The 21,758-nt window shown below is 40.7% G+C and overlaps 2 protein-coding genes across 3 annotated transcripts; both read left to right on the top strand.

Moving 5' to 3' along the window:
* Positions 1–3,343: 3,343 nt before the first annotated feature.
* On the top strand, positions 3,344–7,477 carry LOC115754693 (V-type proton ATPase subunit E). Its single transcript, XM_030693807.2, has 7 exons — positions 3,344–3,610; positions 3,791–3,891; positions 4,685–4,841; positions 5,431–5,627; positions 5,953–6,052; positions 7,190–7,263; positions 7,350–7,477. The coding sequence occupies exons 1-6, from the start codon at positions 3,509–3,511 to the stop codon at positions 7,223–7,225; spliced, it is 693 nt and encodes a 230-aa protein (XP_030549667.1). The 5' UTR covers positions 3,344–3,508; the 3' UTR covers positions 7,226–7,263; positions 7,350–7,477.
* A 7,756-nt stretch (positions 7,478–15,233) lies between these two features.
* LOC115754709 (ABC transporter C family member 10-like) lies at positions 15,234–20,789 on the top strand. Of its 2 annotated transcripts, none has more exons than XM_048276975.1 (11): positions 15,234–16,980; positions 17,147–17,467; positions 17,554–17,640; positions 17,728–18,315; positions 18,407–18,554; positions 18,635–18,958; positions 19,143–19,357; positions 19,442–19,747; positions 19,948–20,011; positions 20,094–20,333; positions 20,417–20,789. In XM_048276975.1, exons 1-11 carry the CDS (start codon positions 15,544–15,546, stop codon positions 20,539–20,541), a joined length of 3,855 nt encoding a protein of 1,284 aa, XP_048132932.1. In that variant the 5' UTR covers positions 15,234–15,543; the 3' UTR covers positions 20,542–20,789. The 2 variants fall into 2 exon arrangements, with proteins under 2 accessions (XP_048132932.1, XP_030549691.1); XM_030693831.2 differs by having other exon boundaries at positions 18,390–18,554; positions 18,664–18,958.
* The last annotated feature ends 969 nt before the right edge of the window (positions 20,790–21,758 follow it).

The raw sequence follows: 21,758 nt of genomic DNA, 5'->3' as shown, positions 1-21,758 counted from the left end.
TTCTACGTCTAGCCAATCGCCGGATCTTGGTGATTGGCGAGGCTCTTGCTGGCCTTGCCGGTCTAGGCTAGCGTGGTCGGCCTCACCCGGCTATGGCGAGGCCGGCAAGAGCCCGGCCGATCATCCTTTGGCCGATCGCTGAGTTCCGGCTACCCGCGGGGGGGTACAACATGAAAGGGGAAGGGGAAAGGGGAAGGGAAGAAAAAAATAAAATAAAATAATTAACAAAAAATCAAAAAATTTATTAAAATATTAGGTCTCCAGCTGGCCGGCCAGCCAAAATTCATTAGATGGGCTGAATTGACACAATTGTAAAAGATTTAAGATTGAATAGGCTGAAAAAAAAATTTAGGACTGAATTGGAGGGTTTATGACTTTTTAGGTAATTCTCCCAAGAATCTACAATGACTAAGCTAAATTCGAGCAATATCTTAAGAAGTAATATCAGTTGTGTTCTAAGCTAAGAACGCGTGGTCACTTCACTACTAGATAAGTGCAGGGCCACTACGTACAAAATTGCCTTTCATTTGAATCTTGCTCTGACTAATTAATTGGTCCAAATTTAGAGTAATCTTTGTAGGCCAGAACATTTTAGTTCCATGGTCTCTTTGATAAATTAATTGTTCGTAGGATAGTCAAAGTGTGATTGCAAGTAAGCAAGAGTTCAATGCATCCGGTGAATGAAATTAGAATCGAATGATCCAAGTACAAGTTGCTTTAGAGAGACAACGCTAGGGGTGATCGGTTTTCGGTTCGGTTCGGTACCCCTCAAGAACCAGGAACTGGACCGGTGATCCCGGTTTCCAATTTTCAGAATAGTAGATTGGACCGATTCAACGGTCCAATGAAACCGGCAAATTATCCAATATCTCGTGAATTATATCGAATCTTCATTGGAAACCAGTCGATCGATCCATTCAATTAGTTTAGTTTGGAGTAACACGAACTGGTAGCTCATATTCACATCAAACACTTTTTTATTTAACAATTTCTGCAAATTCGCTAGCATTATAAGGCTCTACTCAAATACCACGCTGGTATAATCTTTGGGTGATTCAGAGATTGTAGTGCTCTGTCCGAGAAATTAAGAATTGGATACCTTGCGTACGCTACACTACTTGAACCCTCCCTATTGTTTAAGATACCCGTCCGAGCCGTCCCTCTGTTTTTGGAAATTAAAAAAAATTAAAAAATTTCAATCTAGTTTGGTCAGATCCTATACCCCTTGGAATCGGAAATTGGATTGCTCGGATACCAGTTCCAATTTTTAAGGACAGGGAACCGGACTACCGATCTAGTCCGAATGATTTCCGGGTTGATCGGTCCGACTTGCTCACCACTAAACAACGCCATGCACCAAGGAAATATAATGCAATTCAAGTTGAAGTGAAATATATTTGTTGAAGGTGCATTTTTTTTTAAAGTAAATTTAATGCTAAATTTGGGAGAACCTTTATTGTTGAATTCGTCTTTCCTTATTGGGAAAATTTTTAAAAAAATCTAAATCTTTCTTATTTTTTGTGTTTTTTTTTCCTTTTTTTTTTTCCTTTTAAATGGCTAGTGACCTCTGCAAGCCATTAGACAGGGGCCATCGACCCTCGCCAGCCCCAGGGCAAGGGCCGCAAAGCCCTCGCCGGCCGCAAGTGAGGGTCATGACCCTCGACTAGGGCTTGGCCTTGTAAAGAAAGAAAGAAAAAAAATCAATATAAAATTTTATTTTTTAATATAATTGAATCATTCACGTCGGGGTCGACCGCTCACATAGGGCGGCCGGCGCCGACTAGATCATCATGTTATCGATTTTCAGTTAAATTTTTCCGAAATGACTATATTGCTAATGAGCTAAAAGGTTTAGGATAAATTGACAAAATCTCAAAAAGTTTTTTTGACTAAATTGGTACAATTAAAAGATTTGTGATTTCATTGGCAAATTATCAAAATATTTGAGATCAAAATTAACATCATTGAAAGATTTATGACTTTATTGACTGTTGTATAATAGGCTTAAAACTTTTTAGACAATTTTCTTGTTATAGCGTTATTATCAAATCTCAACTCACTTTCCATACCATTAATCAGAACTTTGGTTTTTACCCATTTTCATGATTCAAATTTTCGAGATAGGGGCAATGTTCATCTTTTCTTTTTATCATCAATCCTATAGCAATTTCATGAAATTGGGAAATATTTGAGATAGGGCAATCTTTATCCTTTTTGATAGTCAATCCTATAACAATTTATTCTTCCCCATTCAACATTCTCCTTTTTTTTTTGTCCTATCTCTAATTCTCCTTTCTCCGATTTTCGTTACGCTTTTTTGCAGAGTGCGGGAGTCGAATCCCGCATCTGTGATATTAGCGTCCTCATTCAGTATTCATAAACAATATTATTTTGATGCCTTTTGAAAATATGAGTGCACAAGTCGAGAGGGAGACAAAAACGTGGAATGGAAAATCAACTAGAATGGCCCCGAAACCTTGAATCCCGACACTTGGGCGCCACCGACAATACTTTTACTCTAAAAATCAACTTTTGACCATAAGTTAATTTTTCTACTTCTCGAGAGAAGTAATTTTCGAAGAAAAAAATGCTCCATGAATAGAAAATGGAGTAGCATGATCAAACGGTTTCTGTTTTAGAAACTGTGTTACCAAACGGATTTATGCTTCATAAGTATTTTTGGAATATAAATTCTACTTAAAAAACGCGCACCCTTGAATCTTGCAACTTTCCAAGACTAATTCAATACCAAGACCTTTTTTTGTAATAAAATAGAGCTGAATTTGCTAAGAGTATCTTGCAATCATTGATCCAAATGAAAATGACCTATTTCATTTTAATTTTGATTTTATTAGCCTTAGGCCATGGTTTACTTGATTAATTTTTTTTCCAAAACGACTTCCGAGGTAAATCCAATTTTTGGAAGCAGCCGATCGGGGCGCTCGTTCCAAATCTCGGACCCAAGTAGGGCCAAGTAGCTTGATCTTCGACTGCCTAATCATGAACACTTTTTAAGTAGGTTACGGTAGAAAATCATCCAAAGCAATCGCTTTATCGTATGATTAAAATGGTACCTTTGGACTTAGGCCATAGACAAACGAATTGAATTTGGCTGAAAAAGCTAATTAATGAAAATAATCCATAGTTCTTTTCGATCTATAGGAAGTTAGGAAGATTAATTATATGGTAATAGTGTAATTCTTTCAAGACAATTAAGCCCAAAAACCCCCCAAAAAAAAAGGAAAAACATTTCATTAGCCAAAACAAAAAGAACAGAAATAATGAAGAAAACGACAAGATTGGGGGTTCTCGGCCACTCGTGATCCTACACACGTTAGCCGTATACAAGCCCGTCTCTTTCCCTGCTTCACTCCGGAACTCCGAACGAGCCTCAATCGATCTCGTCATCCAAGGAAGTTTCCCGTCCCCCTCCTCCTCCTCGCTCGCCCGGTCTCCCTCGCTCCCTCGTTCCGATCTCCGCCTCCGGTTCGTCGCCGATCACCGAAAGATGAACGACGCCGATGTGTCGAAGCAGATTCAGCAGATGGTCAGATTCATCCGCCAGGAGGCGGAGGAGAAGGCCAACGAGATCTCCGTCTCTGCTGAAGAGGTGCGTGCGCTTGTCTTTCCTCTCGATTCGAGTCGATTGATCCGTGATCTGGAGGTTTTTGCTACGGCTGGTCGTTGGGTTTTGTTTTGTTTTTTTTTTCCCTTTTTTTTGGGGATTACGCGCCGTTTTTGGTGAATTTCGGTTGTGTTGTGTTGAGGCGGGTGAGATTGTTTGTCGCAGGAGTTCAACATCGAGAAGTTGCAGTTAGTGGAAGCAGAAAAGAAGAAGATCAGACAGGAGTATGAGCGCAAGGAGAAGCAAGTGGAAATTCGAAAGAAGATGTAACCTCCCTATTCGATTATATGCCAATTTCTTTTGTCTTTGTTCACCGAATAGATGAACTTCTTTGGATTCGGATTAGGTTAAAGTTAGTTCATGGTTAAAATATTTAGGTTTTTTGCATTCAAATTTTGAGAGATTTGAATAATCGATAGAGATTTAGAATGGCCTACAGTTGATTTGAATGCATTGTTGTCGATAGCTGAGAATTGGATGCTGCTGATATTTTATATAGGGTACATATCAACGGTAAACTAGAGAAACTTGATACAGGAGTTACTGCTTGGAATGGGAGACAAGGAAAAACTGGTTATCAACCATGCTATTGGATATGCTGAATTGTTTGGTGAGCTGGAGGAAATTGTTATTCGTTAGAGGAAATTGTTATTCGTTAAAGAAGAGGGAAATTTGAAACCTTGGGAAAATGATGGATTTCTTATTTGCTGAAAGGCCTGTTTTTTAATTATCATGTTGCCGTTGAAATGTTACCAATGACCATCCTTGCATTTGCTTGAAGATCTAAACTTCACATTTTTGGCCAATTTATAGAAGAGATTTAAGTAAAACTTATAGGCAAGGGAAAATATGCCTTTCTGCAGGTAGGTATTTCCTAATTTTATGTGAAGTGTTTTGCCATTTGCTGGCTTCACACTAGGGCAATAGACAAGTATACTTTGGGGTTTTTGTTCTGTCAACATAATTTATTTCATCTGAAAGTGATCTTGCTTGGCACTCTAAATTTGATGACGAAATGCTAGGCAGCTCAATATTTTCCTCTCTGGTTGCTTCTGGCAGTGAATATTCGATGCAGCTGAATGCTTCTCGGATCAGGGTCCTTCAAGCTCAAGATGATGTGGTTAATTCTATGAAAGAGGTAGCAGCCAAGGAGCTTCTTAATGCAAGTCGTGATCACTATGTCTATAAGAATCTTTTGAACAATCTCATTGTCCAGGTTTGTGAAATTTAAATTGCTTTGGTAGTCTGAATTATGTTCATGCTAGCCGAGTGGTAGTTTTCTTGATGTTTGTGAATGTTAAAAAATATTTTACAAATGCGATGAGAATCCCAAACTTTTGTTCCCAATATTTTCCACATCTCATGTTTTACGCATAATCGTCTACTTACACAAAGTGTTGAGTTGAGAGATAAAGTAAAATGTACACAGTGGACTTGTTTCCTGACCGTTTAAACTCTTTCGTTCGACTTTAAGTGGGGGTTTCTAAGGGGCAAATGGTTGGATTATGGTCTTTTTAAGCATCAGGTGTTTCACATAGTAGTTTATGGCAACATACAGTTAATTTTTTTTCCCAGTTTATTAACGTACTTCATATCATTGCTGGTGAACACTATTTGTTTAGTGTATTAATTCCATTAGCTTCTGAATCATCTTGAAGCAACTTGAAATAATTGGAACTTTCCATACCATCAGTGTTAATTCTGATTTTAAAGGTTGATGTTTTAGTAAGCATTGTAAATGCTCTGGACTAGAGATCACCTGGAAAGAAAGCTAACACTGCAACATTATTGATTTTATGCTTCAGAGTTTGTTAAGATTGAAAGAGCCTGCAGTGCTACTTCGTTGTAGAAAGGATGACCTGCATCTGGTGGAGTCCATCCTGGATTCAGCCAAAGAGGAGTATGCAAAGAAAGCAAGCGTTCATTCTCCGGAAATCATAGTCGACAATCGTGTTTATCTTCCACCTGCTCCTTCCCATCACAATGCCCATGGCCTTCACTGGTGATTACCTTTCTGAGTTCTCTCATTTTGTAAGAGATACTTTTTGTACTAGGTAGATGTGACTGAAATGGTAAAACTAATAGATAACTGAGTTTGTTGTTGGTTGGCAAAGCTGAGCCTGACTGGGGGTCAGTTTGCTGGCATCTAAAAAGCATGCAGTGGTACTAACAATTGGTCCTGTGCCTTGTGGGATATATGCTATCATCATCTGGATGATAAGGGTTTGTAAGGCAGCTAGCCCATCTTTTCGTGCCATCTGACTGTGGTCGGCAACACAACACTGGTAAAAAAGATTCTAAAGTTTTTTCCATTTCTTTTGTTGCAGTTCAGGAGGAGTTGTTTTGGCTTCCCGAGATGGGAAAATTGTGTGTGAGAACACACTTGATGCGCGATTGGATGTTGCCTTCAGGAAAAAGCTTCCAGAGGTACTTGTTTTACGTTATTACTGTTGCCCCCCTTTCCTCCCCCACCCCACCCACCCCACTCCGTTTTATAGCGCTTGATATGAATTGGTAAATTGTCACACGATTTCCTATACTATGTTGCTTTTGCAGCAAAAGTAATTTGGAAGATTAGGACTTTGGAATAGACTGGTCAGAGCCTTAGAGATTATTGCCTTTTACTTACTATGACAATTGAGCTCAGAAAGAAAGAAAATAGGATTATTTGACTTTGCTTTCCTATTTCTATCTCCAGAATGCTTTTGCTTCTTTAACAAACAAATGTTGAAATCTCTAGTCATTATTAATGGTGAAATCACTGATGGCTTTGCTTTTGCTGCTTCATCTAGTATTGGTATCGTCTCATTTTGCTTTGCAAGTGAATCAACAAGATGGTGTGCCTTTTGTCACCATGATGTTTAATGTTCTATGCAAAATTTATTGGGCTCTCTGTGGAAAACCTTCTGAGGATGTTACTAAGACTTGGCTGAGATAAAATCTCCTGCTTAAGCACTGATTAGTGTTCAGTGGTCATTGTAGACATCTAAATTTATTAAATGTCCTCATTTTGTGATGGGAGCACGAAGTGGAAGATGATAGTTCTTCTGTTTAAAGATTTAAAAGTTTTTGCCCAGGAAATCAAATATTTGATGCTTTTTAGATGTGCCTTTTCCCTGCTTCTGCGACTTGTAGTCAAGGCATAGACCTCAACAAAAAGTGTTGGATTCTGTCAAGTCCAACAAGGATTTTGGTGGAATGAGCTTTGTGGTGGTGCTTTGACCATAAAATGTCTGCTCGGATTAGTCAGAATAAAATGAAATTGGTTGCGACTGAGGTTTACTGGAGGTGCCCTTCTGTTGGTTGGGTTCTTTAGGGACTTTTCAAAAGCTCTCGCTATTTTGTCAATGCGGTCTATACAAACAGAAAAACAAAATTGATTAGGCGAACATTGTACTTAGGATTTTAGAGCAGAGAGTTGTCTTCATCCTGAATTGACAAGTGAACCGCCAAAGGAAGTTTGTATTTTCTGTTTGCTGGGGTTTTGCTGGAAACTGCTCCAATTGTTATCTATATTTGCTCGTGATGGACTTTGACAAAAGTTATTAATCTCTGCTCTTGCAGATCCGCAAGTGGCTATTTGGTCAGGTTGCTGCTTGAGTTGGGCAGATCGCTCTGTTTGACTGTGCCTATATTGTTCACATCAGAAATATAGAGGTATGGAATTCGTGGATGCGTGTGGGCAGGGGAGATCGTTTGTTCTTGTAAGCTTTGATCAATTTACGCTCTCAGTTGAAAAAATCTATTCGTTTGCTTTTCAAGATTATCTCTGGAGTGTGGAAAAGCACTGATTGCTACTTATAATTATTTGATAAGCTATTTACATCGAATAAAAATCCTGGATTGCCGATATTCGGAATGTCTATGATTGAGTTTTTACTGAGATGGCTCAACTTTGACAGGTCAGGACTTTACCTGCATACACTCTCCTTTTGCTTTTATTATTTTAATTCTGCCACAAATGCCTTAACTTCAGGGCAGGTATTTGGAGATCTGCCCTCGCATGTGATTTGAAGTTCAGTGAAAGTTAGGGAGAGGCATGGTTCCATCCTACAAATGCTATCTATTCCTACCGGAAGATCAACCTCACATTGCCTCCACCACCATCACTACCATTCCACGACCAACCATAACCAGCTTTACGACATCACTGCCACCTTTCTGAACGCCAGACTCCTCCATCCATCCCTGCACTCAACCAGAACCGCCCTTAGTTCCGCCATGACACCCATCCCCGCCCGTCGCTGCACCTATCCTTCAACGCTTTTGCCACTGATCCCAACTGCATCCGTGTCTTTCATTCTCGTGCGTAGAATTGCAACTTCACGGATTTGAATCTTCTGGACAGATTAAAAAATTTCGTGCATGTTGGTGCAAAATAAATGATGCGTAGTTGTTAATCTGACGAACTTGTTTAGTGTTGCGTAGCTTCGATCGGCTTTAGTGTGAGATGAGCCCTGAAAATCAAAATGATATAGATGTTGGCGAAATCAACTTAAGGAAATCCAAAGTGCGAGTGGTGATCAATCAAGTCCTTTCGGGGATTCTAGATTGCTCATCATTTTATTTTCAAGGATAAAAATTGATACCAAAACAGAAAAGTATCTACCCTTCTCTCCTCTGTACGTGGTGCTTGTTCAATCTCATGATCAACTGGCTGACAAAGTGGTCCAAGTATAGTCCCCGTCCCGGCACGATCGAGTTGCCCATCTGGCCCCACCACTTCCGATGGTCGGAAAAAATTGAATTGGGGTGGAGTGGCTCTTCCTCGTGCTCTCGGTCAGCTCGTGCACGGCGAGCTGGAACTGTCTTAAGTATGTTTCCGGAGATTCTTATACGACGGATGGAAGGGCTCGATCGAGCACGGCCTCTTGTGCTCGATCTCGACCCTCCGAGGTCAACTCGTCGAGCTCCATACATTCGATCAAGTCCAATAGCCGCGATCATGGTGATGGCTAGCCTCTCCGCCTCTTTTGACTCAATAATACAAGCTCAACGTAGGGTGGCTAGCTTACTTCACAATCCCCAACCCCACTCGACAACCCTCGGTCCTTTTCAATCTGAACCACGTATTGCTAGACTCGATTAATCAGACAAGTTCCTTCTTTCTCGTTTTTCCATGACTTTTCTTTCTTGAGCACTAAAAATTGTCCAGCAGAGAGCCCAGCAACCAGTACTGGCTTTGGAAAATAAGGTCTTGACCTAAGTATACCGATACTGGCACGTGATACGCGACACGACACGACACTCCGATACGTCATTTCTAAAAATAGAGAATTCCGACACATTGAGAATCCTTATATATTAAAAGTATATTTTTATGTATACATGATTATATAAAAATATCGATGAGTTTTTTTTTTCTTCTTCTTTCGTTAGGGATTCGAGATTAGGTTTCTTTTTTTTTTTTTTGCCTACTAAGTATATTAATTTTGGGGTGACTGGAAATGTAACTTAAATATAAATATATATTTGATAAATCTACATTTTGACCCTCAATTTATTGAAAATGCTTAAAATTGATCTCGTGCTTATCGAAATGGTATGTTGGGACATTGGATTCGTGTGTTTAGAGCGCCGACCACGTGTGGACTACATTCCAAAGAGTGTCGGAAGAGTGTAGGAGAGTGTCGGATTTTCGGAGTGTATCGGACACGACACGAAAGCTCTCGAAGAGTGTCGGTGCTTCCTCAATCTTGACATTATTTCGAGATAAAATAAAAAAAAAGGAGGATCTTAAAATCTTCTTCCATCTACAGGGCAGACGACAGTCCAATGGACCATTTGGCTGCAATCATTTCTATGCTTGTCTTAATTTTCTTCTTTTGTTGTAAACCCAAGGATTTTTCTGAACCCTAGCTGTTTGTCCTCTTGCTGTAGAGCAGAATCCCCAGAATCCCTTTTTAGCATGAAAAGATCACACGTGACCGTCGGGACGCCATGCTGTGTTTTCCAGGTTCGCATCAGATCCTAGTGCGCTACCTTTTCTGGCTAGAAAGGTTCTTGGATCATGACAAAAATGTCTAACGCAGATCTACAAATTTTGATAGTTGAGCGTTTTGACAAATTCTTATTAGACGTTGAATATGATATATCTATTCAAATAGTCACTTATGATACGAGATAGATATCACTTAATGTATCGGTTTCGACCAATCTCAATAATCTTATCATGGCTCTAAATAAGATTTGAGCATCCTAGTTGATCAAGGTAGCTTCCGCATTTCCTCTCATCTCGACAAGCAGACACCTAACTTTTGCCCTGTTCACACAACCCGTGGACAAACCTAACCAAATAAAGTATTTGTCCCAAAATAGAATAGAGTAGAATAATCTTATGATGATTAGCTAAAGATACAGAGACTAATTCAGGAAGCATTTTGTTGTCTCATCCTCGTTCATGGAAAAAAAAAAAAATGATCACTTCTACGTAGAATCTTAAGGTGCGATCGCATCTACGTTTAAGGAAACAAGTCATCGTGCCAGTGAATTTCAGCCGTATATATTCCGATCAGATCTTAATGTGGTCATTGATAAATTTGGTTTACATGGCGCCGTAAACAAATTTTGAGTAGATAATTAAACGAGGGAAACCCATGTATACTCAAAACATTCAATAGAAGGGTCACTTCATTTGCAATAAACATATAGTGCCAGAGATGCTTACTAAGAAACCCTTTATACCCCCGACACCCCATTGTTGTATATCCAATCAAAATCATCTTTCCTAGGCGAAAGGGAAAATACAATAACCAAACAAATCCATCGCATGCTGCAATTATTGAACTTTGTAGGGCACGTAAGAAAAATTGATGTGTCAATGAGCAAAAAAAAAACATTTAGAAAAAAAAACCGAATAAAGCCAGGCCCGTCTCGATCGACAAATTAAGAAAGCAAGACCAACCACAATTTTTTGAATTTATAATAAATCCTGGTGAGGAATTGCATGATTGAGTGGGGAAAATCAATTTTGCATCTTCAAAGAGGAATAGATAATTGTCCGAGACTGTCTCCGCCAATATGGAAAGAGCCCAAGTTATGAGTCATCTTCTTACCCTTTGGGCAGAAGTACTAAGGAAAAAAAAACAAAAACTGATCAAGGAGCACACGTAAGACGACTTGTGTTCATGTGATTCCCCGAGACCTAATGTTCCATGATTGCGTGTGGAAACGATGAAGAAAATGCATTGCGAAAAGGACTGATAGGTCAATAATGCATCTTATCTATGTTCCATATGTTACGAAATTGGTTTACTTTAGAAAGAGACTAAAGTGTTTAATACATGTTCTTACCATTTGATTCTGCATGTCCTTACCTTAACTCGACCGTCGTTCACCCACCCTAGGGTTTTGTCGGATCGGAACTAAGAAAAAGGGGATGAACAAAAGCCGCTCGACCGGAATTGGGTCAAGATCCGGTCCGAAGCCCGTGGGGGGAAGGGGGGGGGTGTAGCTGAAAAACTAAAACCCGGGCGGACCGGAGAAGTGAACCCGGAACTAACACCGGGCACGCGAGAGGAGGAAGGACAGACAACAGCAATTCAAATGCAAAGATGGCTGTAAAGAGAACCGACATATTTAATATGTTATCGACTGGTGTGTTGACGGTCGTACATCCAATAAAAGCAAAACCTAATCTAAATGTTAGCCTTAAATTTAAGGACCTGTTTGGACCAAAAAAAAAAAAATTTAAGGACCTGCCATTGTCAACCGTCATAAAGATTAGGATCGGGCAGATGCTGGTTCCTTGTATGAGTTCCGAGTTCCAACGACCGTTGAAATCGAGCTATTCTCTATCAAACATAAATGCAACCTCCAGAGTAAGCCGATATAACACCCGACATATTCAAGATCCCAGTATACATTATTTCGAAAGGATCTGTCCTTAACGAGCGAAAATTATCAAAAAAAGGTCACGAGTGATCAACAAATTTCAGAAAAGTTCTAAACCTAATCGATATGCGAATTTTCCTTGGTCCCCGCGACGGAGAAGCGATCAATTATCTCTAAGTGAAGTTTTATTAGTGGCAACCAACAGCATCATTGGACTGGATTCAGACGCATGAATTTGAATGTGTGCTGGGTTTAGGACACGAGCATGAACGGTAGGTGTTGACTGAGGAAACGGGTTAATTTTTTTTTTTTTTTTTACTTCATGTCGCTACTTTGGATAAACACAATGTGACAAGTAAGCTTTAATCTCTACTTTTTTTTTTTATGTGCTGATAAGGTAAATTGAGATATTGGACGGAGAAAGTCAAGTGATCTCACATCTCGGCCCTATCTGGAGGGGGGCAGGACCCGGCATTTCTGCTTTTGTAGGATATCGTGTAACATGTGGCCAAATTTTCATTCCCGTTGAAGGGACCGGGCTGAAAACTTTAGACGCTAACTTGCTCATATGAGAAAAATTATCCAAAAAATCTTGAATCTATTATACTTTTGTCAAATTAATCATAAATTTTTTAATTGTGTCAATTGAGTCTTAAACCTTTTGATATTTTTCCAATTGAGTCTATTTGGCCAATTTTATACGAAAATTGTCAAGGTGGACGCCGACCGTTCTACGAATAGCTATCAACGTTGGCGTGAATAATAATTAATAATACTTTAATATTTTTCCAAATTTTTTTTTTGTTTTTTATTCTTTTTCCTTATTTAATTTTTCTTTTTCTCATTTTTTTCTATTTTTTTCTCGGGAAAGATAAAAAATAAAAAATAAAAAATAAACAAGAAAAAAGAAAAGAAAAGAAAATAAGAGATAAAAATTTTGAAATAAAAACATTATAACATTTTTAAGAATTATCCATGACAAAGCCGATTGTGCCACGTAATACGGCTGGCGTCTATGCCAACGATTTTCTTCTAAATTGATTAGATGGACTTAATTAGCAAAATATTAAAATGTTTATGATTCAATTGACACAATTAAAAGGTTTAAGATTGAATTGGCAAAAGTCCGATAGGTTCAGAACTTCTTGGACATTTTTTTTCTGGTTCACACAATGCGAAATTCGGTGTGACCGGCCGGAGTTTAATCATGCGCGGTCTTTTTATACACGGGTTAATCCTATATATGAATCACAAAAGCATTGCTAGTATGGTTGAGCATGTCAACTCGTTCATAACACGCCGAAACACGTTGAAACGAGAACCTTCCATTCCTGTTGAGACGACGCGAGCTCCGACACGTTTTAACCTCGTTTGCGCAGTCTTTCGATGCACATTAACAAAAATTGGTCGTGTTCATCTTAAACCTGAAATTTCATAAGAAATGGAGATGGTAACAAGGACACCAATTTGCCAGCACTGAGATTCGACGACGTGGGGGCATCGAAAAGACCAGTTAAAATAACCAAAAGCGCTTGCGAATATCGACGCCTAGAAGGGCGATTTCATGTCAATTATCAGACAGACGGGGAGACTTAAATATTCAGACGTTCCAAAGTCTCATGCCCTGCAATTTTCAATGCGATAATCGAAAGAGAAGGACAAACGCTGTCGGCGATCTTTCCGTTCTATTCATTTTCAGACTGAGATTTGGGATCTCACGTATGACCAAAGTCGTCCATACTCAGCAGTCAGTAGTTTCGGTTCTCGAAGGAGGCGTCAGTTCGATCCTCCTGGTAGCCCCCAGGCCCCCCCCACCCCCACCCCCACCCACCCCCCACAAAAAAAAAATAAAAAAATGTAGGCATGTATGGTGGAATCGCATAACTTCTATTAAACTACAAATCTCGACAAAAAAACACTTAGTTGTCTAGGGTACACGTTCTGTATAATATACTCGATATAATCGCAGTATACGATCAGTATGACCTTCTCGACCAATCATCTATCGTAAGACATTTCTCTTTCCTCTTATTTCCAAACAAACATGCTATTTTTATAGCTTAATTTATTTCATCTTTGTTTTGTTACTTTATAGATCTATTTAGTGATTATTTTTATTTTTTTAATATATTTTCAACTTATCTTTCAAGCACAAGACTGTGATGCTATTGCTAGGCTAGTTTTCAAACCTTTTTTCTTATTTTTATTGTATTACTTTTTAAATCTATTTTTGCACGTATCCGATCGGTTTTAGCCGAGCCTGGTTCTACTTTGGACCGTGCTATTGCTCGACTAATTTGTCACTTGCATTTTTTTATTTTTTACAATATTGCGTAAGTATTTTATATTTTTTGATTGCAAGGGAAGTTTTCATTTCACCTGAAAAAGAGGTACATAATTTAAGATAAAGATATGATACAAAAAAATTTCAAGATAAAGATGCAAGTCAAATAAAGCAAGTAAATTTGAATGATAAATTACGTTGATCCAGTCTGTAGAGACCCGCTCATTCCATAAAGACAGGTCTGTCATAGCATCAAAGCATTACCGGCAGTCAACTACAGAATCTTAATTATGAGCACACGCTAAGATTTTCCTCTCTAGTAGCCATGGCTTTGTTAAAAGGGAATGCGCGCCTAGGTTCGGATGGTCATTTTTTAAAGAAAATTCCGTACATACGGTCTCATTCATGCGACCTTTAGTTGGAGGTAGATCTCGCAGTCAACCGTCCATGAAAGGTTGGCATCGTCTCCATAAGTTTGACCTTGGGATGCATGTTATGTGTCTGCGATCTGCATGAATGTCCTCGCAAGCGTGGCTGTCGCATCCCGTCCATAAACTCAGGAAAGCACTGTTCACTGTGTCTCTCTGCGTCTCTCGGCCTCTCTGTCTCTCGCAGGCACTCGCATCATCTCCAGGAAGAAGAAGAAGAAGAGAAGCCACCTTGACACGGCCTTGTTTAACGTGAAAATCGTGTGGGGTACGTGATATTTAAAAACTACAGCAAAGAAATAGGGCCAGGAGGCTACATGATATTTAAAAACTACAGCATAGAAATAGGGCCAGGTGGCTCTCTCTCTCTCTGCATGCATGATTTGCGGAGCCCAGTGTTTCTTGATTTCACAAGTCAAAGTCACTCTTTGTTGTGTTTACCCGATCAAGCTCCTCGGACACAGATGATGGATTCTTTGCAAGCAAGAAGAGATGCTCTGTTTTCTGCAGTGAAAGCAGAGTCAACCTTTGCCTTCTTCGCCTGCTCTGTTTTCGGCAGGGATTGTTGACTAGAGCTTGGAAGTGAGTGTTTCTTGTTGTTGTTGTTGTTTGAAGTTTTGATTTTGGTTGCGCGTGACACTTCATCCGTCCTCTTCAAGTGCTACTGTCGCTGAAACTGTGCATGAAAAGGAGTGTTTCGTGCGTGGGAGGACTCAAGAAATTCTTCATTCTTGCTCTTCGTGGGTATTGAAGACATGAATGCATTGCATTTTCCTGTTTCGACAATTCCCTTTTCTAATCAAATAGTTCATTTGGCGGCTTTTTGTCTATGTGTGTATCAGGTAGTTTCCCCAACAATACGATTGATTCTGTAGCTTGATTAATAGTCTTAGCAAATCGAGTGGATTATCCACAACTATTCGCCTACTGAATTCGCGTTGATGCACTTTTCAAGCCTCGTAGATTTGAATATTTGATACGGCTCTCGGGTGCTCGAGTCAAGTTGGAGATAGCAGCAGCTCCGGGCTCGCGTCCATTGTCAAATCCTGTTCTTGTCCCAACCACATTTTCGTGATTGACTTGATATCTAACTCATCTTGTACTCTTGTCTTTGTCTTGCTCTGTAAGTTGTTCTCGAAGAAAACTACAACTGCGACCGCAGTTTCCACTCATTCGTCCGCACTCGGAGTTTGGATAATCTTCAGGAAATTTGGACGAGGATGCTACCTTATCACCTCTGCATGAGTGGCTCGCCTTTCTGCTCCAAGCGGTCTGTTGGTTGCTGCTAGTTTTGACTGTCATTGGTGAGGGATATTTTACCATTTCCTGGAGCGATCCTTCTGCTTTTCTGTGCTCTCGGAGGACACAGTTACATGGAGAATAGCGAGGACCGCGAAAATGGCTTTGTGCATGAACCTTTGCTGGACAAAGAACAGGGCGATAACGTCACTCCTTTCGCCAAGGCGGGATTACTCAGCAAGATGTCCTTTTGGTGGTTGAATGCGCTGATGAAATTGGGGAAAGAGAAGATCCTTGAAGATGAGGATATCCCGCGTCTCAGGGTGGAAGAACGAGCGGAAACATGTTACTCGAGGTTCATGCAGCAACTGCACAAAGAAAAGAGGAAGAACTCATGTGACGCCTACTCTATCTTGTCCGCGATATTCTACTGCGAATGGAGAGGTATTTTAATTTCCGGCTTCTTTGCTTTGACCAAGGTCTTGGCTCTCTCCACTGGGCCTTTGTTCCTCATAGCCTTCATCGCCGTCGCCGAGGGTGAGGAGGCTTTCGAGTATGAGAGTTACGTGCTAGCCGGAGGATTGTTCCTGGCCAAATGCTTGGAATCTCTATCGGAAAGGCAATGGTATTTTAGAGCAAGACTGATTGGACTCCGAATAAGATCTTTTCTGTCGGCGGCGATTTGTCAGAAGCAACTGCGGCTCTCCAGTGCGGCGAAAATGACTCACTCTCCTGGCCAGATAGTAAACTATGTCACTTCAGATGCTTATCGGATCGGTGAGTTCCCTTACTGGTTTCACCAGATATGGTCGACTTCCCTTCAACTGTGCCTCGCATTAGCCATTGTTTACTACGCTGTGGGCCTCGCAACTTTGGCGGCTCTCATGGTGCTCATATTGATTGTCGCCCTGACTTCTCCGATGGCCAAATTGCAACTCAAGTACCAAAGAAAACTCATGGAGGCTCAAGATAAAAGGCTGAAGGTGATCTCGGAGGCGCTTGCGAATATGAAGGTGTTGAAGTTGTATGCTTGGGAGAAGCACTTCAAGAAAGTCATCGAGGAGCTGAGGAAAGACGAATCGGAGTGGATCGCAGCTGTTTTGTGGCAAAAGGGTTACTATATGGTCCTGTTTTGGTCTTCACCGGTTTTAGTTCCTGCCATTACTTTCTGGGCATGCTACTTCATGGGCATTCCCTTGACCGCGAGCAATGTCTTCATGTTCTTGGCGAGCTTAAGAATCGTTCAGGAACCGATCAGATTGATCCCTGATGTGGTCGGGTCCTTCATCCAGGCTAACGTTTCGTTGTCTCGGATTGCTGAATTTCTAGATGCACCTGAATTGGAAAATAAGCCAACAAATCAACAGAGTGATGATGAGGTGCCAGAGATGGCTGTTTTCTTGGATTCACGTGAGATTTCATGGGACAGTGGTACCTCAAAGGCGACATTGAGGAACATAAATTTGTCGGTCGGAAAAGGAGAGAAAGTAGCTATATGTGGGGAAGTTGGGTCAGGGAAATCTACCCTTTTAGCTGCAATTCTCGGAGAGGTTCCATACATCAATGGCATTGTAAGTCATTGATTAATCTTCTCCTTTGGGGAGTCACTAGTTGTACACTGTAACGTGAGAATTGTACTATTTCCTGTTACGGCCAGTTGCCTATAATGACTTGCAATGTATGATACATCAACTAATGTGATTGAAGATTTACTGGTAATCCTTCATCCATGTTTAGGTGCGCGTTCATGGTAGGATGGCATATGTGTCTCAGACGGCGTGGATCCAGACCGGGAATATACAAGAAAACATCCTATTCGGATCCGTCATGGACTCTGTCAAATATCGAGAAGTAATTCAGAAGTGTTCCCTGGCCAAGGACATGGAGATGTTTCCCTTTGGCGATCAAACTCAAATAGGGGAGAGGGGCGTCAATTTGAGCGGCGGACAGAAGCAAAGGATACAACTTGCACGCGCTCTGTATCAGGACGCGGATGTGTATCTGTTGGATGATCCCTTCAGCGCCGTGGATGCTCATACAGCGACGAGCTTATTTAATGTGATCTCCTCTCTAGGACTGTGAAACCTCTTTTTTGTTTTCGTATTAAGCTCAAGAAATGATGAGATGTTTGCGCGTTGTTGCAGGAATATGTCATGGAAGCTTTATCCCAGAAGACTGTTTTGCTTGTTACGCATCAAGTTGACTTCCTTCCAGCTTTTAACTCCATCTTGGTCAGTAACTCACTCAACCCAAAGGAAGATTTTACTTTTTCTTTGCTATGAAGCTATTTTTCACTTCTCTCATTTGTTTCCTGACAGTTAATGTCATCCGGACAAATTGTAAATGCCGGCTCATACGATCAGTTGATGGCTTCTTGCCAAGAATTTCAGGACCTTGTCGACGCGCATCACACGACCGCTGGCTCTGGAAATCGTATCAGAATGGTTTCATCAAGAATGCCCGGATATTTGAAGGAGGAGATCCAGAAAATAGATGTAGAGGAACAGCTCAAGGCCTCTCCGGGAAGTCAATTGATTAAGGAGGAAGAAAGAGAGATAGGAGACAGCGGTTTCAAGCCCTACTTGCAGTATATGAAACACAACAAGGGCTTTTTGTTTTTCGCCTTGGCAACATTAGCTCACGCAATTTTCATAGCCGGGCAGCTCGCGCAAAATTACTGGTTGGCTTCTGAAGTCAACAGTACAAGTGTGAGCACCATCGAGTTGAACTCTGTTTACACTGGGATCGGCATTGTCCTCGGTCTCTTTTTGCTTATTAGGTCATATTTCATAGTCTATCTAGGTTGCGGTGCCTCGTACGCCATATTCTCTGGGTTGTTGCACTCCCTTATCCGAGCGCCAATGTCCTTTTACGACTCAACTCCTTTGGGAAGAATACTCAGCCGGGTAAGAACATACTGTGAAATCGCTGCGCTTTGAACATGTTTAAGACGAATGACAGGATTTGCTGAATTTTATAGGTTTCTTCAGACTTAAGCATCATCGATGTCGACGTGGCGTTCAAGTTAACCATTGCCCTCGGTTCCACGATGAATACCTACTCGAGCTTTCTGATACTCGCTTTTCTCACATGGCCGGTTTTATTTGTGATCATACCCATGATTTATCTGACGCTGATCATACAGGTAATGCTCATGCCTCAAATCAATTAATTGTTCCATAATAGGCAAAATTCTGCACACCTACCTCTTGAGTTCTAGTGCAGCATTAGCTTTTATCTTTCATTTGCTACAGAAATACTACTACGCTTCTTCTAATGAGTTGATGCGACTAGACGGCACCACCAAGTCTACACTCGCAAGCCACCTCGCCGAGTCCATCGCCGGAGCGATGACAATCAGAGCATTTGGCCAGGAAGACCGATTCTTTTCAAGAAGTCTTTGCCTTATTGATGCGAATGCAAGTCCGTATTTTCACAGCTTTTCGGCCAATGAGTGGCTGGTCCAACGTCTGGAAGTCCTGTGTGCCATTGTCCTAACGTCCTCGGCCCTCGCAATTACTTTTCTTGATCTCGGGTCCTCTTCCTCCGGTTCGTATCAGTAAAAACCTCAATTCAGCTCTTCATATCGAGACTTTCCCTAGAAGCTTGGCTCTTGTAGATGTATCATTTTATTTAGGCAATTTTTAATCTAATGTCAAAGCAGCTATGCGTTGACACGTTGGTTCACTTCCCTTTTCAATACCATCAGGCCTCACTCGATGATTTGATGCAGGATATGTTGGAATGGCGCTGTCGTACGGTCTATCTTTAAATGTCTTCCTGGTCATTTCCGTCCAATTCCAGTGCTCGCTATCGAATTTGATCGTTTCTGTAGAAAGGCTGGAGCAGTACATGCACATTCAAAGTGAAGCTCCAGAAGTGATCGAAGATAGCCGACCAGCGCCGGACTGGCCTTCTTCTGGCAATGTTGAGATTTATGATCTAAAGGTAGACACACGCACCACTAACACTCCTCTTGATTCAGGACTTGTCTTGTAGTTCACTTAGGTTTGATCATCGAGACATTAACAGGTAAGGTATCGGCCTGATTCCCCCCTCGTTCTTCATGGGATAAGCTGTAAAATAAAAGGAGGGCACAAGATTGGGATTGTTGGCCGGACCGGTAGTGGAAAGACAACTCTCATCAGTGCTTTGTTCCGTATCGTGGAACCTACCAATGGGAAAATAATTGTCGACGGCCTAGACATAACCACTATCGGACTTCATGACCTGAGATCACATTTTGCGGTCATCCCACAAGATCCGACACTTTTTGGAGGGACAGTTCGATACAACCTGGACCCCTTGTCCGAGCACACCGACGAGGAAATATGGGAGGTAATTTCCGAACGTCTCTGGAAGTTTGATTGAAGCATGTTCCTCTCTATTACTAACTGCACCAGCATTACAAAAAGTATGCACCGCGCATAATTTGAATCTAATGAGAGCTCCTGAGCTAAATCTTGAATTACTTCACCCCCTGCAAAAGGAAGTACCTGCGGTTATGTTTCCTGATTGATTGTTTCTGCGGAAAAAAGGTTCTAGGAAAATGTCAGCTCCGGGAGGTCATACAAGATAAAGAGAAGGGCCTGGAATCACTAGGTAACGATGAATCAAACAGCAGCAAAGTTTTATAATAAGCTCCTTGTCCATCATTAACAGTTCACACAAACTCGAATTGCAGTGGTACAGGACGGATCTAACTGGAGCATGGGGCAACGGCAATTGTTTTGCCTAGGACGAGCATTGCTGAGGCGAAGCCAGATCCTAGTCCTGGACGAAGCCACTGCATCTATAGATAACGCGACCGATGCGGTCCTCCAGAGGACTATACGAACGGAATTCGCAGACTGCACGGTCATAACTGTGGCCCACCGGATCCCGACTGTCATGGACTGCACAATGGTGCTGTCAATAAGTGATGGTAAAAGTTAAACTTACCGTGAACTGTTTTGTCGGAACCGACGAGAGCCGTGAGAAATACATGACATTCTTTGCATCTGACAGGGAGATTGGCAGAGTACGATGATCCTATGAAATTGGTAGGCAAGGAGGATTCGCTGTTCGGGCAGCTTTACAAGGAGTACTGGTCTCGAACGTCGAATGCGAGTGATTATCCCGACAACTTGTGAGATGCAGCAGCTTGTGGAAGCCGACATACATTATCCGAATGCATCGCGAGAGGCCGGTTTCTACGTTTAGAGCAGTTGGAAATGCTGTAGGGAGATGATTTTGCTGTTACGTCCCCGGTCAAAAGACCAGACGCCAGAGAAAGCGGGAACCTACCAAAGCGTATTAGTATAACATCATTTCAGTGAGGATTGTTTATTGTTGTGACCCAATTTAATTCTAAATGAGTTTCTATTTTTACTATTATAGAGAACATAAACTATATGGTAATATTTATAAAGACCAAAAAGGTAGAAAGATAACTAAAGGATATCGTATATTGTTTGTTGTTTTGGTAAAGAATTGAAATGAAAATATATTTTAAAATCGAGGCAGTGATGCAATTACGAAAACTTGTGAATGGTATTGAAAGATTGATTTGAATCTGTCATAAATTGTTGAGGGACTAAATTGGACTAATTAAAAGCTCAAGCACCATATCGAATCTTTCGAAATAGTAGCAAGAACACATTAAACAAATTAAAAGTTTGATGGTGATGTTGCATATTAGGCAAAAATTTATAGATTTTTGGTGTCAATTTCCATTATCAAGATGCAAATTTTCAAAGTCTCAATAAGTAGTAATTCTTTTTAACAAATCACAAACCGGGGTGTACTGATACATGATAACGGCTTAGTTGATCCTTCGATGTAATTTATTTGATCCAATAACTCACATAATTTTTCATTAGAAATTGATGTTCCAAATTGCATATGGATGGACTTCTTTTATAGCCTACAACCAACAACATAGGGATAAGGACACCATGCGCTCACTTGAGAGCCATAGTTTTTCATTTCGATCACTTAAGTGTCATAACTTCTAAGAAACGTTTGATATAACTTTCAATTGATTATTTAAGCCTCGAACTTTTTTCAAAACATTCATCCAAGTGCCAAAAATTCGACGTAGAACTTGTGGTGGACATCTTTAAAAAGTTATGGCATTTAGATGATTGATTAAAAAGTTACATGGCCTCATGTGGTCGGAAAAAATGTTACGGCACTCAAGCGAACACTATACATAAGTTATGAAACTCAAGTGATCGAAAAAAAAAATTGTGCCATTCAAATGAGCACTGTACGAAAATTATGTCACTTATGACATCCTTTTTGTTAAATATGTCTTGAATTTTATGTACTCGGTCCGGTTCATCACCCGAGCCGACATATTTTATAT

This window comes from Rhodamnia argentea, chromosome 3 (assembly GCF_020921035.1).
Source record: "Rhodamnia argentea isolate NSW1041297 chromosome 3, ASM2092103v1, whole genome shotgun sequence".
NCBI classification, from domain to species: domain Eukaryota; kingdom Viridiplantae; phylum Streptophyta; class Magnoliopsida; order Myrtales; family Myrtaceae; genus Rhodamnia; species Rhodamnia argentea.
The sequence above is the reverse complement of the archived record's forward strand: the minus strand, read 5'-3'. Positions and strand labels throughout refer to the sequence as shown.